We start from the raw sequence: 19,623 nt of genomic DNA, 5'->3' as shown, positions 1-19,623 counted from the left end.
CCAGATTACTGATTTGATCCTCTGCTTTTTCTAACTTTAGTTGATTCACTGTAATGTATTCTTCATTTCAGATATTGTAGTATTCACTTCTTACTGGTTCTTTTTTAGGTTTTCTGTCCCCATTTTTATGTTTCCTATCTCTTTGTTGAAGTTCTCACTGAGATCAGTGAGCATCCTTATAACCAGTGTTTTAAACTCTGCATCTATGTCTTTCTCCATTTTGTTCAGTTATTTTTTGGGGTTTTGTTCTGTTCTTTTATTTGGGACATGTTTCTGTATCCTCATTTTGGCTGCTTCCCTACATTTGTTTCTGTTTATTAGATAGAGCTCTTACATTCCCTGTCTTGGTAGAGTTGCTGTATGTAGTAAGTGTCCTATAGGGCCCAGTGGCTCAGCCTTTCTGCTGAAGCTGGACACTGTATCCACCATGTGGGTTGTGTGTACTCTTCTGTTGTAGTTGAGTCTTGATGGCTATTGGTACATCAGTTTGAGGTATTCACCCCCAGGCCAGTCAGCTACGAAGACTCGTCACAACCACTGGGGAGGATCTGCTATGCAGGGTCAAACCATACAGAGCAAGGCTGTCATCAGTGAGTCTCTGGTGCCTGCTGAATTTCCCCTTTTAGTGTACCAGTTGTAGTGGTGGTTGGGTGATGCTTTGGCATGTTCTGAAGCTATTCGCTAGTTGCTCTGCCTGGGTTTATCAGGCCAGAGCACAAAGTGATCTGCAGGTGAATGCTATTTGACCTGGGTTTGGGGGTGCCCAGGAGAGGCCAAGCTGCTAACCAAGGCCAGTTGCCATGAGTACTGGGCCTAGAGCCACATAGCAAAAGCTATAGGGCTTACCGAGGCCAGATGATGCTTGTTTGAGTGATTTTAGGAAAGTTTGCAGCCTGAGCCAAGACAGGCTGTTTGTATGGAGACATTGGGTGGGCCCACAAAGTGGGTGGAGCAGGATCCCAGGCAATCACCAGGGCAGGGCAAACAGTATGAGCCAGGTTGATGAAGACTGAAATATGGCACCCACCACCTGGCTCTCAGGGGGGAGGGCTCAGCAAAGGAATGATGGCCTCTGTTAACACTTCTATCTGGGAGAAACCTGTCCTTCCAGCTCTCTTTAGACAATTCCGTTTTTCCGTATATGTCCCTGGTGCCTTTTGAGCTGCTGTGAGTCAGTAGGTCCTCATGTGGACCCTTTAAAGGGAATGCCTGGAGTCCCTAGCCAGGTAGCTCAGTTGGTTAGAGTGTCACCCTGATACATCAAAGTTGAGGGTTTGATCTCCAGTCAGGACACATACAAGAATCACCCAATGGATGCACAAATAAGTAGAACAACAAATCTCCCCCCGCCCCTGCTTCCTTCTGTTCGCTCTATAAAATAAATAAATAAAATTTAAAAAAAAAAAAGGAATGCCTGCGAGTCCAGAAGCCCTCCATCTTATTCAACCACTGGCTTTCATAGACAAAAGTTATAGGAACTTCTCTTCCTGGTACCAAAACACCGGTCTGGAAGCCTGGTGTGGGGCTGGGACTCCTCACTCCTAAAGGTACTTCTCCACAGCCCAGATAATCCCTCCTGATTTTTAACTGTTACATGTGGGTATGGGATCAGCCTATTCTGTGTCTCTGCCCCTCATACCAGTCTGGACCTGGCTTCTTCTGTATATCCTTAGTTATAGGATTTTTGTTAAGCTAGACTTCAGGAAGTTCTGAATGATGATTATTCCATAGATCAGTTGCCATTTTGATGTGGTTGTGGAAAGAGGTAAGTATAGCATTTACCTATACCACCATCTTGATCAGAAGCTGAATTGTGTAATTTAAATGGGTAAATTATATGGTGTGTGAACTATATATTAATAAAGCTATTTTTACATTTTAATTGTGAAAATTAATGGATTGCGTTTGGCATTTTAGTTGAAGATTCTTTCTCATTGGTAACTTAAATCTAAAAAATATCAAAATGAGGGTACCATTTTGTCATCCTTATTGTTGTAATTGATTTAGGCAAAAATTCATCACAAATGGTAAAACAATGGGTGAAAACTTGTTGTCAGAAAGGATATTTACAGTCTCAAAATATATCCAAACAGATTACAAAGAGGAAAAAATGACAAATCTAGGTGAAACATGTGCGAGTTTATTAAATTTTTTGTAACTTTTCTGTAAGTTTGAATATTATATTAAAATATTGTAAGTTTTAATATATATTTTTAAAATCTATTGATTTTAGGTGAAGTGTCACCAATATTGGCCAGAACCCACAGGAAGTTTATCCTATGGATGCTACCAAGTCACTTGCCATTCTGAAGAAGGAAACACTGCATATATCTTCAGGAAGATGACACTATTTAACCAAGAGGTAGGAAGGCAAGACATCCATCTGTTTATTAGAATTGTTGTGTTCAAGGTGAAGGCTTTGAAAGCTGAAAATGTTTTTAGTCTGAGTTCTTGTTACTAGGAAATACCATTTTAAGTGACTAAACTATTTGCTTCATTGGGGTGCTTTGGAATCTCATGAAGTATATTTCCTTTCTATAATAAATGTATTTCCAGTTTCTATAGTTAAATATGAATGGACAGTGCAAAAAGAATCTAGTAAATAAATACTATACTCCTAAAACTATGTATGCTTATAAAAATTATACTAGGGATGTTTTTGGTTAGAAAGATTTTTTCTCCAAATAATATCAATAAAGTATTTTAGTACATCTGTGGAAATGGGGAAAAAAATTAATTGTAAGTTATCAAATTATTTGATAATTGGGCAATACAATTAATTTTTCAGAATCCTGTAACTGTGTAAAAGGAATTAAATGCCCCTTTTTAAGAGTAGAGAAGAGAAAGTTCAGTCTCCTCAGTATTAAGAGGGAAAGATCATAGGCAGGACCCTCCCACAGCAGATAGATTATAGTTTTCTAATTGCTAGTCTTCTTAACTGCCACCTGAGTCACTCTCCTTGGCTTCCAAATCCAGACCCAGAAATAGATGCTGATTAATGAATGACAGCTTAATAACCCAATGGGAAGATGTGTGTAGAGGGTGGCATACTGTCAGTCATGTTAGTCTGGTAGAGACAGTGCACCCACTTTTATTGCCTTCAACTAGATACTCCCATGCCACTCAACCTTTGGTTTTGAAGGGGCTGTAAGAAGAAAGAAGCAATTGCTAGAGAAGTACAAACAACACAAACTATGAAGACACAGGCCTATCCTATCAAATGTTTAAGCCTTTGGAAATAAGAACTCCATTCTTCTCCCACCCACCTACCCCCTGAGTATGATTAAAGCAGCCCACCAAGATAGAGCCTTACTGACCCAAAGGGAAGGAGCTGGAAGTTGTGCTGCTTTATGTTAAAGGAATCTGGCATTGAATAAAGCTAAACTTACAAGAAATTAAAAATTAAATAGTTTCAAAATCTTAAGGGCTAGAGATTCCATCAGAATGAATTTAGTGTTGAGGGACATATACTGGATAGCTCATGGTCTAATGTAACAAGGCAAGCCAATAACCTTTCTTCATTTTCTCAACTAAGTATGACAGATAGGATGTATATGGTTACATAAAGTATATTTATATCTTCAGCATAGTCTCTTTATTTTACTCCACCTATAGATTATCCATGATAGTTTTATATACTGTAGTGGCTTTTCTTTGCAAACCCTGAATACCTCAGAACTGTGCTAAGACACATATTAGTTTCTAAAGTGAGACCCAAATATAATTGGGAAAAATAATTTGCTATCATGTACACATAAATACATACATACTTAGATGGAAATACAAACACTATCTCAAAACTGATTAAAATATGATTTTACATTACCCATTTTCATTGGTCATTGATACCATTAAATTATTTTGTTAGTTATAATCAAAGGTAGTCTATATTAGATGCCTGTAATTCATTTTATACAATTACAGAATTCTGAAAAATTAGTTATTAAATTATACTGAGGTATCTTTAGGAATTCTTCTTTTATTTGTCCCTTTTAATTATTTTTTGTTGTTGTTGACATTACAGATGTCCCCATATCCCCCCACCTTCTACAAACCCTCACCCCCCTTCCCTCTGGCCATCATAGTACTTGTTTGTGTCTGTGATTTATGCATATATGTTCTTTGGCTAATTTTAGGTCCATTTTTTAATTACCTCTTGCTTTCATGATCTTTTCTGGAAATGCCCTGTAATATAAATGACAATAACTAGATTTCTTAGTGTTGAATGACTATGGCTAATGATCATTGATCTTAAGATTCCAAACAACTAATCGGGAGATTTGCAGGTTCTCTCACAGTATCCTTTCTCTTTTGAGGTGTAGATGTTGTTTCATTTGCAACTGAAGAAAGTGAGGCTCTGAAGTATTAAATACCTTATCTGACAAGAGTTGAAATGTACAAATCCAAAATCTTTTTCTCTTATATCAACTTCTGGCTTCCCCAAAATAATTAAGGCCTGATTTGAATTTTGTGTTTTTGTGATCTTCAGTTTTTATTCCAAATTTATTTTGAGATTTTATTTTTCTGATTTCCATGATTTCACTTGTTTTTTAGGATTAGCCCAACTTTGTTCATAAAAAATATTTTTTACTTTAACCATATTTGTTCACCCACCACTTGTTTAATTTTCTTAAACTTGTTTTTGCCTGTTTACTTGATTATCATTTTAAAAAGTACTTTACAATTATAGAAGTGATCCAAGTAGTACATACCTAAATGGATACGGTTGTTTCTTTTTTGTTGTTATTCTGTTATACAACTATTCTGTAAAATGGTTTCTTTCTTTTTTGTTGAATTTTGGGTTTTATTGAGTATATGCATTACTTTGGGGGAAGGTAGTGGAAGTAGTCTCTTTTCTTTCTAAAATGACATGAACATTTATTTATATTTTAATAATTCCTAAATCAAGGTGCATAATTTTTCATTTACATGTAGAAAAATGAGAGTCGTCAACTCACTCAGATCCAGTACATAGCCTGGCCTGACCATGGGGTCCCTGATGATTCAAGTGACTTTCTGGACTTTGTTTGTCATGTACGAAATAAGAGGGCTGGCAAGGAAGAGCCTATTGTTGTTCATTGCAGGTATTCTATTTTCTGTCTTTTATGATTGAATAGCTGACATGTTTTTAAAAGGAATATGTACTTTGTCCTTAAGTTGTGATTGTCATAACTGTTTTAATTAGAGACAACTCAAAGCTGTGCTCTGAAGGTAGAAGGCAAAGGGTATGTTCCAGTATGAGTGGCAGAAAGGTTATCATAAGACCTGAAAACAGTACTTTATTGCACTGATTGTTAGACATTTGTCTTTTTCATGGTTTAACATATTTGCAATCAGGGTTTGTCTTACAATGGATAGTACTACTTAATGAAATACAATAATGTAGGCAGGAGCTGCAATCTAAGGTTTAGATTTCTACCTCCCAGCAAGGTACTCCTTCCTGGCCTGTGGTCCCTCTCTGGACATTTGGTGAGTAATCTCACCTTTCTTGAAATAGCCGTACCCAATACCATCACAGAATAAGCCACTTTCAGGAGCTCCAGGTAAGTAATGATAAGCTACCCTTCCTTCCTTTCAGACTCATACCCTCTTATAGTGACTCCAGCCTTCAGTGCTACCAACCAAGAGATTAGAAGACAAAGTATTTTCTCCTGACCTGGCCACCTCTATTATTAAGTGATTATTCAAAGGATGTGTTGAAGTATCTCTTTATCCTTAAACCTCCAAACACTTATTAACAGCAGACTTTCAAATCATCAAAAACAGATTATAGACCAAATATTTGAAAGGCAAAATAGCAAGAATGGTGAACACATGATTCAATACTTGTAATTTTCTGCACAAGTCCACAGAAGTTTAATGGAATAGTATCAGTAAGACCTTGCCCTGTATTTGTCTTCTTTAGTGCTGGGATTGGAAGAACTGGGGTTCTTATTACTATGGAAACAGCCATGTGTCTCATTGAATGCAATCAACCAGTTTATCCACTAGACATTGTCAGAACAATGAGAGATCAACGAGCCATGATGATCCAAACACCTGTAAGTACTGTACTTCGTGTATACGTGTGTATTCTCAACATGATGATTCTTGTCAATGTATATTTATAGCTTTTTAACATATGCAAGGAGCTAATAACCCCTAACACAGGGGTTTGTCAGATACTGCCTGTGAGCTAAATTTGGCCTGTCACTTGTTTTTGTAAATAAAGTCTTACTGGAATACAGCCATGCTCATTTGTTGACATAATATTTATGGCTGCTTTCACACTATGTATTCTTTTACAGAAAATGTTTGTCAACACCACCCTAGCATATTAATTCTTGAGTTTTTAAAACATCAGAGAGGAACTTGCCCTGTATTACTTAGTCAAGTGGAACTCTGAGAATGATTTTTTACGTAAGAACTTTAATTGTAACAACAACAACCATAGAAATTAAGCTACTAACTTATTATATTCTACACTGACCCTGAATAATGCTTAAATATCACCAGAGGAACCATGGAATTTTATATTTAATGTTAAGATAACTTGTTATAGTAAGCCATGGTGGAATGTTAGCATCGTTGGTCACATTACAGTTACTGAGGTGAATTGACCTCTATGACCTAATAATACCTGTCTTTTTTTTAGCTTGAAATTATGGAAAATTTCAAGCATACAAAAAGTAGACAATATAATGAACACTATGTTGAGTCCTCAGACCCAACAACATTTGCCATATTGTTTCATATGAATGAAATTATATAATTTATTTCATTGATCTTTTGTCATTGGCTTCTTTTAATTAGCATAGTATTTAAAAGTTTATCCATTCTGTGGCCTTTGTCAGTGTTTCATTTCTTTTTTTGGCTGAAAAATATTCCATTGCATGAATATACCACATTAAATTGTTTATACATACATCATCTGTTGATAGACATTTGAATTGTTCCCACTTTTTGTCTGTTATGAATAATGGTGCTATAAACATTCATGTATGTTTTTGTGTAAACATGTTTTCATTTCCCTTTTGTATATATCCAGAAGTTGAATTGCTGGGTCATATGGTAACTCTGTTTAAACTTTTGAGGAACTTTCAAACTGTTTCCACCATTTTGCCAGTCCCATTGGCAGTGTATGAGGGTTCCATTTTCCTTCACATATCATCAACACTTCTTATTGTCTGTACTTTTTTGTTTTAGCCATTTTACTGCATATAAAGTAGTCATCTCATTGTGGTTTTGATTTGCATTTCCCTGACAACTAATGATACCATGTATATTTTTATGTGCTTATTGTCTATTTATTCATATATCTTCTTTGGCGAACACTCTGTTCAAATCTTGTGCCTAATTCTTAACTTGTTTTTCTTTTGTCATTTTGTTGTTGAGTTGTAAGAATTCTTTATATTTTCTTCTCCAGCCAGTGTGGCTCAGTTGTTTGGGGTGTCATCCCTTAGACCAAAGGGCCGCAGGTTTGAGTCCCAATCATGGCACATACCCAGGTTGCAGGTTTGATCCCGGTAAGGGTGCATATGAGAAGGCAACCAATCAATGTTTCTCTTTCACATTAATGTCTTTCTCTCTCGCTCTATCTTTCCTCCTCTCTCACCCTCCCTCAACCCTTCCTCTTTTTTTAAAAGCAATGAAAAAAATGTTCTCAGGAGAGGATTTTTTTAAAAGAGTTCTTTATATTTTTTGAATACAAATCCCAAATATTTTCTTCCATGCTGTTTTTCACTTTCTTGATTATGTCATTTAAAGCACCAGGTTTTTAATTTTGATACAGGGCAGTTTTTTTTTAAACCACATATGTGTTTGGTGTCATATTTAAGAAATCATTGCCTAATTAAGGGTCACAAAGATTTATTCTTCTTATTTTCTTCCAAGATTTTTATAGCTTAGCTCTGACATATAGGTGTGTCTGATCCATTGCAAGTCAATTTTTGCATATGGATTGAGGTAGGATTCTAGGTTTTATTCTTCTCTATGTACATATTCAGTTATCCTAGCCCCATTTTTTGAAAAGATTATTCTTTTCCCATTAACTGTGTCTGGGTCCCTTGTCAAAAATCAGTTGCTACAAATATAAGGGTTTCTTTCTGGACTTTCAACCCTATTCCATTGATTCATATGTATAATCTAATGCTAGTACCGCACTGTCTTGATTATTATAGCTTTGTAGTAAAACTAGAAATCAGGTTGTGAATATCCCAACTCTTTTTGTTTAAGACTGTTTTGGCTATTCTGGGTCCCTTGCATTTCCAAATGAATTTTAGAATTAGTTTTATCTTTTCTGCAAGCCCCCCCCCCCAAAAAAAAAACAGGAAAGGGATTATATTAAATTGGTAGCTCATCTTGGGCAATGTTGCCATCTTAATGATTTTCCATCTTCCAAGTCATGAACATAAAATGTCTTTCCATTTTTAAACGTCTTTTAATTTAAATTTCTTTCAATTATGTTTTATAGTTTTCAGTGTGTAAGCCTTACACTTCTGTTAAATTAATTCTTATGCATTTTAGTCTTTTTGGTGCTATTATAAGTGAAATTGTTTTCTTATTTCATTTTAGGGACTGTTAATTTTGCTTGAGTATAGAAATAAAATTGACTTTGTATATTGGTCATGTATTCTGCAACCTTGCTGAAATCATTTATTAACTCTAATAGTTTTTTGTGTGTGAGTGGATTCTTTAGGATTCTTTATGTACAAGATTATGTCATCTTCAAGTAGAGTTTACTTCTTCCTTTTTTTTTTTTTTAAGATTTTATTTGTTTATTTTTAGAGAGGGAAGGGAGGGAGATAGAGAGAGAGAGAGAGGGAGATAGAGAGAGAGAGAGAGAGACATCAATGTGCCGTTGCTGGGGGTTTTGGCCTGCAACCCAGGAATGTACCCTGGCTGGGAATCGAACCTGGGACACTTTGGTTCCCAGCCCGCGCTCAATCCACTGAGCTATGCCAGCCAGGTACTTCTTCCTTTCCAATTAAGGTGCCTTGCTTTTCTTTTTATCTTATTTTTTCTTTTTTTTTTCTCCTTGCTTTAAACCTCTGGCACATATTAAATAAAGTGTTAAATAAGGTATTTCTAACCTTAGAAAGACAGTTTTCAGTTTTTCACCACTAAGTGTCATGTTACACTTAGTGTCACAGGTTTTTTAAATAAATGCTCCTTCTCAAGTTGAGGAAATTTCCTGTGTTACAAGTCTGTTGAGTGTTTTCATCTTGAAAAGGTACTCATTTTTCTCAAGTGCTTTTTCTGTGTCTGTTGAAATGATCATGTGGCTTTTGTCTTTTATTCTATTAATGTGGTATATTACATTGATTTTTGGATATTAAACTAACCTTGAATTTCTGGGATAAATCTTGGAGATGATGTATAATCCTTTTAATATATTGCTTCATTTGATTTGCTAATGTTTTCTGGAGGTTTTTTATCTGTATTCACACATAATGGATTTTTTATTTTTAATTATAGTAAAATATACAACATAAAACTTACCACCTTAACAGTTTTTAAGATTACTATTCATTAGTGTTAAGTATAATCACACTGTTATATAACCAGTCTCTAGAACTTTTTTCATCTTGCAAAACTAAAACTCTACCCCTTAGACAACAACACTTAATTTCCCTTTCCTCCCAGCCCCTGGCACCCACCATTCTACTTTCTGTTTTTATGAATTTGACTACTCTAGATATTTCATGGAAGTGGAATTATACATCTTTTTATAATTGGCTTATTTCACTTAACATAATATCCTTGAGGTTCATCCATGTTCTAGCGTGTGTCAGAATTTCATTTCTTTTAAAGCTAAAAAATACTTCACTGTGTATGTATAGACCACATTTTGTTTATCCTTTCATCTGTCAATGGATATTTGGATTATTTTCATTGAGCTTTTGGTTATTGGGAATAATGCTGCTATGCACATGGATATATAAATACCTCTTTGAGAACCTGCTTTCTCAATGTTTTTTCTTGGATATATTCCCAGAAGTCAAATCACTGGATCATATCAGACATATAATGAGTTTTTTTAACATTTTATTTATTTATTTTTAGAGAGGGAAGGGAGGGAGATAGAGAGAGAGAGAAACATCAATGTGTGGTTGCTGGGGGTTATGGCCTGCAACCCAGGCATGTACCCTGGCTGGGAATCAAACCTGTGATACTTTGGTTCGCAGCCGGGCTCAATCCACTCAGCTACGCCAGCCAGGGCTATGTCTCCTAAATCTTTTAATCTCTCGCTTCCTTCTACATCTTTTTTCTTGTTACTTGCAATTTATTTGATGAACAAACCAGGTCGTTCATGCTACATAGTTTTCCACAGTCTGAATTTTACTGACTGCATTCCCAAGGTGGTGGTCTCTATTTTCTAGAAGTGGTAAATTGGATCAGTGGGTCTGAGCAGCCTAAGTGTTTTTATGTTCTTTCTATAAGTAGCACATGTCTGGTTGTCTTTTCTTTGTGATATTAGCAGATTTGAGTGAGCAGTATCACTGCTCATTGAGTGCCTGTATCATTAATTCATTGGGCTTTTGAAATGATGATATTCTATCAATCCTTTATTTATTTACTAGCTGGAATATTTCTTTAAAGAGGAACTCCTCATCTGCTATTTGGTTAACCTGTGGTATAGCCTGTATCTGAAAGGCAAAATAAACCTTTGATAGACCCTTACAAATAAAAGTTTAAACCCAAAGTAAACCCTTTACAGATAAAGTTTACCTTTACTTGTAAAATTTTTACTATAATGAGTTGGTTCACTTAGCTCTCCCAGTGGTGACCACTTACTTCATTTGTTTTGGTATTATTTGGAAATCATGGATCTATACATTTGTGATGTTTCAACCCATTGAAGTTATATTTCTTAATTCCTAAATTATCCCATTTTTGGCCAGTGGGAGTCTATTCAGCAAGGCTCCTGGGCCTTTCTGTGAAGACCCTAGTAACTTAGCTTCCTTACTGTGAATAAAGATGATAAGGCCCCAGCCTTGTACAGTTCCTGCCCCAAACTTAGAATCTGTAATTCCTCCAAAATGTACTGGTTCTTTTTATTGAGAAATTAGTTTAGGAAGCACCTCTGAGAACTAGCATGTTTTATTGCTCTGGGGTTAGTATTAGTATTTGTTTGTAAAAATCTTTGTAAAAATCTTCAATAGCCAGAGGTAGGAAAACAAAGTTATGAATACTTTCATTTCCAATACAAAATCAGGGCCATAGAGTTCTTACTCAATGCCTTCTACCTTCCACCTTTATTGCCTTTCTTCTTTAACAAAAATGATAGTTCTTTATAATACCAGCGGTGAAAGAATATCACAAGTGCTCATTTGTTTTATTTTATATTACGCAACAACAATCTCAGAATAACTAAACTAACTCTGCTACCACCAACAGTATGGTTACTGAAAAGAATTTTCAGTTTTTCTCTACGGTCCTTTTTGCTTTTTGTGTATATTCTACAAAAGATACACAAATTACTATTTCTCAAAGTCCCTTGGAATAGCTCCTCTCTGTGTAGTTCTGCCATCAACTAGATACACACATTGATTTGTTTCATGTTATTTTCAATTTGTAGATTTTTTAAAATTAACTGTCTAATTATGAGATGTGTTTATATGGTTCCTAAGTAAAATCTCTAAAACAAGGAGAAATATATTCCAATGAAGTCTAGTCTCTGTCCTTCTCTTGCCTCTATTTCTTCCTTTCTTCATAGAAAATCATTTTTTAATGATTTATCCTTCCCTTGCTTTTTTAAAAACATAAACAGTGTGAGGCAAAAGTAGGTTTACAGCTGTTCATGTGGAAAATAATACAATAATTAATAAATAATAATACAAGAGTAAGCTCTGTGTTTCACATTCTCACAACTGCAAACCTACTTTTGCCCCACTGTGTATATTGAGACATATTCATATCCCCCCTTTCTTTTATGAAGATAACATATTATATGCAGTTTTCTCTATTTGCTTTTTTTTACTTAACAAAATATCCTGGAATCATTCTATAATAGTCTTGAGACTTCTTCCTCCCCCACTGCAGAGTATTCCACTGTGAGAATGTGCCACAGATTACTCACCAGGTCCCTTCCTGATGGCGAGTTGGATTGTTTTATTTTGTTATCATAAATAATTCTGCACTGAATGGCCTCACTTATGAATATATGTTTTCAACTTCTTTTTCTAGTTTATCTTTGGATAGACTTCTAAAAGTGGGATTGCTGGGTCAATAGATAAATTAATGAAATATTGTTCGATCCTGCCAAATTGCCATCCACAGGGATTGTGGCAATGCTAGGGATGTTAACAATGCATGAGTGATTTTTGCCAACAAAATAATGTTGTCAGACTCATTTTTTGCTAGTCTGTTCATGAACAATGGTGTCTCTATGCAGTTTTACTTTGTATTTCTTTTATAAGCAAGCCAAGTGAGTTGTCATTTTTTTCTAGTTTTTCTAATCAGTTCTGTTTTTTGTGTTTTATTTTTCAGAGTCAGTACAGATTTGTATGTGAAGCTATTTTGAAAGTTTATGAAGAAGGATTTGTTAAACCATTAACGACATCATCAAATAAATAAGAAAACAAAAGTCCTGGATATGTGTTGGAAGACTGCTTTCCATTACATTCACTGTGCCATAATACTGCTTGCAGGAAATGGCATCTAAACAAAAAAATGATGAACTAACAAAAACTGAAAACTTCAGCACTGTTGCACTTTATGTTTTAAAAAAGTCACTGTCTCAAAACCTATAATTCATGTGTTTGAAGACTGTTTCATGCTTTGCTCAGAACATATAGTGAATAACTGACTATGTTCAGGGTAATTTATGAAGTTTTGTGGTGGTGCCATGCAGTCCCCTTTTGATAGAAAGCCACAAACGAGGCTCAGAATTCTCGTCATCTCTGTTACACACCTGTATTTTGAAAGCAAAAAGAAGTAAACATCAGGAGTTAGCTCTGGTGTTTTCAGTGATTCATGTACTTACTATACTGAACACCAGATTTTATTTTTTAAATTTTAGCAATATCATTTTAAATATTAGCCAGTACACTGCCTATGGATGCAGCACATCTTTCCCTGTACTCCCTTAGAGACCTGCTGTTCGTTAATAAGAAGAAAAGTGGAATTGCTTTTCCCAGGAAATGCTGCACATTGTCCATTTACCAGCATCTTATAGAAAGTATAAATATGAATATATACATTTTCTTAAATTTAATAATGTAACTTATATTACCATAAGGTTGGCTTATTCCAAATCATGTGGTCTCACATACTTGATGTAAAGGAATGCATGCATTGTGTCTTAACCCCTTAAGTGCCTTCAGATGTCTGTATGTCTAACGAAAAGGCACTCATTTGACCCCAGTAGGAAGTATGTAGGTATATTGTACATTTACATTTTTATGCATTTTGAATCAGTTCACATTTGAAAATAACTTCTTGTTTGAGAGTTACACAGTCAAAGAAGGATAAAGAAATTCTGTTTCTCACTCAGTTCCTGTATTTTGTCACATGAAGCAAAGGTAATTTGTCTTCTACTGAGTGAGCACTTTGCTGCTATGGAATTAAGTCTGCACATTCCTTTCCTAACAGACAAGGGTTACAGTTTAGCAGCTCAAGTTAAGAGATGTTTTATTCTTAAAATTTAATATTTATTTTATCCCTAACTTTAGAAATGACATCTAATGTGCACATTAAAGTTAAACATATTGATACTCTAAGCTAAAGTTAGAGCAGTTAGTTGTGACATTTCTATCACTAACTCTTCAGCACTCATTTCAGTTTGTGTCAAGTTTTGTTCACACTGGTCTGTTGGTCAGGATACTTTGAACAAGGAATGAAACATTGACTTGTTTCTAAATGTAATCCCTCAGTAACTGAAGTGAGAGTTTTCTTGTCATTTTTGTGTATAATTAAATTACTCCAGTTTATATATACTTATTAAGTTAAAGCATGTTAATTCATGGAGAATTTTGACTTTTCTGCCTGATAGAAAGAGGATCTGATTCCCTTTAAGGACATATAGATTTTCCTCTTCAGATTGGTTTTTTTTGTTTTATTTTTTTTTTAATCTAGAGAGAAAAGAACTTTAAAATCACCCACTTTTAATGTAAGTGGAAATTTCTTACCTTTTGAAATGTCGTATTACATAATTATTTTATATGGATTATGGTTGAAATAGACTTTTACTAGTGGTTTCTGAATATTTCAGAATAGTATTGATTAAATTTAGAGTTGAATAATAGGTATTTTGGAATGCCATTTAGTGTCGGGGGAGAAGTGTACATTTTAAAATCTTCAGTATAATCTAAATGATGTTATTTCAAATATTCAAGATCCATAATAATAAATTTTAAGAAGTTAATTCCTAAATATTAATAGCCGAGATACCAAATAAATTATTACATTAAAATGTTAAGTTTTTTTAAGAGGCAAGTAAACATAACCTTTATGTCAAAGAGAAATTCTCTTACGTATTACTGAATTTCATAGCCAAGACAGTGTGAGTAAATAACTAGTTTTATTTGAACATTCCATTCTTTACCAACAGATGAGTGTAATTTAGGCTGCTATATGACATGACAGTAAGTTGAAAAGTGAAAAAATAAAATCATATCAGGGTCTACATAATTAACAACTGTTTTGGCAGTTTTCCACATGAGTTAAAAAGAAAATCTGTTCTGTGTGGATAGAATATAACAACGACAGTTTTTTTCTTAATATGCAGTTGTATAGATATAAACAGATAAATGGCATACTAGCATGTTCTTCAGCTTAGGGCTTTGTTTACACTTCTAGGTTAACTCTAATAATTTTTTGGCATTGAGCACTGCTGCCTTTTTTAATCGTTAATGCCAGTCTTTAAATGACAATATATTAGAAGTTTAGGATTATATTTAAATTTCTCATGTATCAATTTTTCACCTGGGAGTTACTCTCTGTCAGTATTTTTATGTAAAAAAGATCCTTTTTTAAAGGCATATATAGTGGGATCTTAAATTTAAAATAAATTTATCCTTCACAACTTCTTAAAATGAATAATGTTAAATACGCTTCCCTGTTCATGCAACAGATAAGACTTTATCCATTACACTTAAGAATTGTTTAACCTGTTTATCAATCTATATAGGATTCTAGGAATAATCCTATTTTTGGTACATGAAGTAGTTCTAGATTTCATTCATATCAATATAATATTGTGTGATAAAAATGCCAAATTTCTTGTATCTAAACTACTCTCTCCCTCCCCTTCCCCCCCTTCTCTGTCTCTTTCTCTCTCAATGCTGACTGTTACTCTCACAAGTGGAAATAGATATTGGTGAATCGACTTTTGTAAATGCTAAGAAATGATTGTGAAAACCTTTCTAATTTATTATAGTTTTACTATGTTTGTTTCCAATGTTTGATTGGGCATCTGATTTGAGTCAGCATGGCATACATAGGAGGAGGAATATTTTGGAATAGACTTTACATTCACAAGAAGAATTAGTAGTAGTTGTTAAACCAGTGCATTCATTCAAAATAGAGGCAGAGTAACAGCATAAGAAATAATTTCCTTTGTTTTGGCCTGCTAGCACAAGTAGGGGGGAGGGAAAAGGTTGATCATTTTGATTAAGAGTAAAGAGAAAATTTATATATAAAAACTGGTTTAAAATGTATAAAGATATGTTAAACCATTAAGACAGTTGCCTGGTCTTTTCCAGTACCAATATTACACATAGAGACACTTTTGTGTGTTTATATATTTGTGCTTCACAAAAGCTAATGCTAACAGAAGTAAAGGATTGCTATTTTAAGTATAGAGCTTTTTATAATTTGTTGATGGATCTAACGAGGTTTAATCAGGTATTTGGGCAAAATTCTCCTGTTTTTATTAGCAGCACTATAACTTCAGAGCTAGAAGGAACTTGAAAGATTTTTATCTAATCTCACTTTCTATTATCTTAGACAAAATATATGTGATCATCATAAGTTCACAAGAATTTTAGTCTGTTTCAGCTCAAGAATTACACTCAGGCAGTTATTTCAATTCAATAACTATGATGACCTTAGAAGATGTCACTTAATTTAGAAAATAAGTAGACTTTTTAAAGTAATCCTAATTAGAACCTTGACTCGGTTTGTAAGCCATGCTTCCTTGACAGATCATAAGCTTTTGGGAGGTATTTAAGCTGATATACTTGCAGTGTGAAAACATTCTAAAGTGCAAATTAGAAGACTAATTTTTAAAAGCACTTAACATGAAAGTAAGATTTAAAATACATGTCCACTAGTAATCAATTTATGTTCATAATGTGAACATGTAGTAGAATTACAGCATTACTTGTTTTATAATCTTATCAGGAAGAGAGAAGGAAACAAGAATTTTTAACAATGTTCTATTTGACATCTGTGTTTTGAATATTTAAAATACTCTGATGGTAAGTTTGCCAAAGTAGATTTGAATTCATAAAAATTATACCATAATAATGTGGGATATGTTTACATCTCTTTTACTTTGTTATAATTAATATGTAGTTCAGGTTAATTTGCATTTAAGTAATTTAGAATAAATGCACTATGGTAAAATTTGTTGGAATAAACATGTCTTAATAACATGATAAATTACACCACAGTGTGCTTTTATGCCACATCAACTATATTAGCATTGCTTGCTTCCCACATTTGCTTCAGCTATCCAACCACAGTTTCTGCAAGCATTGCTTTGTGTTTTCTTTCCAAGTAAAGTGGCTGTTATTGAAACTGACTGGATTAATTTCATCAAATATCAGAATTACTGATCTGTTGGTAAAGATTTACTGGTGCCTCAGTGTGATCACAACATAATTTTAGCAACCACTTTATAAAATTTTTTGAGAATCATACAGATACAAATACATTTAAATAAGATAACATTTTAGGACTGTTAGTAGATAATTTTAGCAAGTTTATGAAGAGCCTATGAAATTAACCTCTAAGTTGTATTTTTAGGTGTTCAATTTACTTTACAATGTCTGCAGCAATTACCAATACACTTTTTTATTGTATACAGATATCATTCTTAGTAGCAATTCAATAAGCTTTTCAATGTTTTCAAGAAAAAGCATGCCCTATTTCAGGCAGAATTGAGACATTTAATTTTCATCATCTTGGTGAAGTTGTCATAGGCAGACACCAAATTGTTATTTGTTTCCTATCTAAATTTGCTGCTATTTATTTCTGTTTTTCAATGGCAGCTTACTCTGTTTCTAAAGTTTTATATTCATTGTTTTTATTTTAGTAATGCAAGCTAAATGGGCAGCCAAAAGTAGTATCTACCAGGGTGCAGTTCATCAACATTGACTAGATAGGTTCATTGCATAAATAAGTAAATTGACTTTTTTAATTTACTAAGTGAAAGTTATTAGCAATATTGCAAGTTAAAGACTACAATTTTAGGAGGAAGTCCTAATGTTTAACTTCCTAAAACCTTTTAAAATTTCAACTGTAAGAGTGAAAATGTTTTAAAGCCTTGTAGTGCTCATAAAAGTTTCAGTTAAACACTGTTGATTTTTCCTATTGTGGTATAAATGATATGAAAAGTATTTTTCTATGGGCGAAGGATTGAAACTTCATTGTTTAAAAAGGAGAAAATGATATTTGTATGTCTTTCATGCTGTAAAGAAAATGAATGTATCTTTTAAATGTTCTTAGAATTATGACTTAATTATAAGGATACTCTTTGTTTTTTTTTAAAAAAAGTCAGTGAGGGATAGAAAAGGAAAGGAAGAGTGTATTTCACTTAACTAGAAAATGCAATTTTAGAAGAAAATGTAATTTTGTTATAAATAAGAGCAACCATTGAAACATATTTCAAATATAATGTACATTTTTTTCATTTTGTTTTGTTTTAGCTTTAGAATAGTAAATTTCAAGAAAATTTGTGCATACTGTTTTTAAGTATAATATAACTGAATTCTAGACTTCTCTAGAGTGTGGGAGGTTCTTTTTGTGTGAGAGTTAATGTTCTGCTGAATGTGTTTACCGTGAATGAAAGTTCTCAGGCTTTGGCACTATTGCAGCAACAATGAGGACATCATTGTGAGAGTATGACTTTGGTGAAGCCAGAAAACTGTGCCTAAGATTTACCCCAGTAAATATGTGCAGAGGCCCCTGACAAAGAGTTTTGCTTTTTTATTCTCAGTATCTTAGATAAGCCCAACTCTGCCTTGTAGCAGTGCTATCTTATATGCTTAAGGGTTTATTAAGTCTCCTGAAAACAAACAAACAAAAAAAAACAGAAAGCCTACATTTTAAACCAACATCTTTAGGTATGATTTATTTGTTCAACGATTTCTTTGAAAGGTAGTAGTTATTATTTACAACTCATTAAACTTGACTCAATGGGGTCTTCATTATTTTGACACCTGCTTCCATCCCTCTAACTTGTAAAATATTAATTTTCATTTACAGTAGAGTCTTTGTGAAGTAAGTACCCTGAAAAACTAACTAAAAGATGACACCTTCCTCATTAAATTTTATTAACAGTTACTAAAAGATTTGGATCGAGCCTCCTCAATCCTGGGAGTTTTCAAAATTTATCAAGTAGCATTTGTCATGACCTTAACTACAATGGCACATTGATAAATGAAAATGATCACCATGAAGCCATCAAGAGGGCTCATCCCTTCTTACAGTCTTAGACCCAAATAGGTACTGATTTGTGGTTTCCCCAAATCCACTGCAGTCACAGTTGAGCCCATTTTACTTTTTATTTAAGAGAAGCTTTTAAGTTTTTACTTTTGAATTATAGTGTTCCAGTTATTTGCCTTTCTGGGCAAGAAAATTTCAACCCAATTCTGGGATTCTCTTACCCCCATCTTTTCCCACCCTTCAGTGAGTTGACAAGGTTATTCATTCTTGTTTTCTGTAGAGTAGGCCAAATTTCAATGCTGAAATTGATTTCTTGAATTTCAAATAGTAGCACTTTATTTCATGCTTACTACTGACTTAATTTATACATTTAAAAAATATACTAGGTGTCTTGTAAATAGGGAAAAAAATTAATGGATTAATATGTAGAGCTCATTTGGACCCAATATAAATGCTTTACAATGATCTTTTGATCACTTGATACTTAAAAGGTAACTTGTGTGATTTTAGCTTTGCCACTTTTCTGTAATTTATTTAGTACAATAAAGGCTACCTAGTTGACTATATTGCTGGACTCAGTTCTCTCAGCTAGCTTCAACCAGTTTTGATTTACTATAATCATTTCTGTTTTGCATTTTTGTATATTACATAAATACTTGGAGATCCATCTGTTTAGTTTTGTGTTGCACCTAGGGGTTAAGTCAATACTGCACCACAAGTAAGCTGTAGGGGGCAAGGTCCTGACACTGTAAGTACATATCAAGGGACAGAATTTAAGAAATTAAAAACAGTTTACATTAGCCATTTTTATTTTCTGTCATTAGAATATATGTGCTTTAAAAAATTAACACTGTCCAACCCAGTGTTCTACAGCGTCAGGACATTGCATTTACAATTCATATTGTAATCTTTTCAAATAAGAAAAGCTAGTCTTTATTTTCTACAGTGTAGGCTTAATTTTAGGACAAACGGTTTACTATATACTCATAAGTGATATTCTAAGCAGTAGTTTTTAAAATAATTATTTCT

The 19,623-nt window shown here is 33.8% G+C and overlaps 1 protein-coding gene across 4 annotated transcripts in view; it reads left to right on the top strand.

Moving 5' to 3' along the window:
- PTPN4 (protein tyrosine phosphatase non-receptor type 4) overlaps positions 1 to 17,507 on the top strand; it is a 288,687-nt gene extending 271,180 nt beyond the window's left edge. For all 4 annotated transcript variants that reach the window (XM_045825868.1, XM_045825866.1, XM_045825867.1 and 1 more), the window contains 4 exons: positions 2,234 to 2,362; positions 4,936 to 5,084; positions 5,906 to 6,041; positions 12,472 to 17,507. In XM_045825868.1, coding sequence (XP_045681824.1) covers positions 2,234 to 2,362; positions 4,936 to 5,084; positions 5,906 to 6,041; positions 12,472 to 12,558 — 501 coding nt within the window. In that variant the 3' untranslated portion in view covers positions 12,559 to 17,507. The remainder of the gene's footprint in view (positions 1 to 2,233; positions 2,363 to 4,935; positions 5,085 to 5,905; positions 6,042 to 12,471) is intronic.
- The last annotated feature ends 2,116 nt before the right edge of the window (positions 17,508 to 19,623 follow it).

This window comes from Phyllostomus hastatus, unplaced genomic scaffold (genome assembly GCF_019186645.2).
Source record: "Phyllostomus hastatus isolate PE091 unplaced genomic scaffold, TTU_PhHast_1.1 phas_scaffold_60, whole genome shotgun sequence".
In the NCBI taxonomy this organism is placed as follows: domain Eukaryota; kingdom Metazoa; phylum Chordata; class Mammalia; order Chiroptera; family Phyllostomidae; genus Phyllostomus; species Phyllostomus hastatus.
The sequence above is the reverse complement of the archived record's forward strand: the minus strand, read 5'-3'. Positions and strand labels throughout refer to the sequence as shown.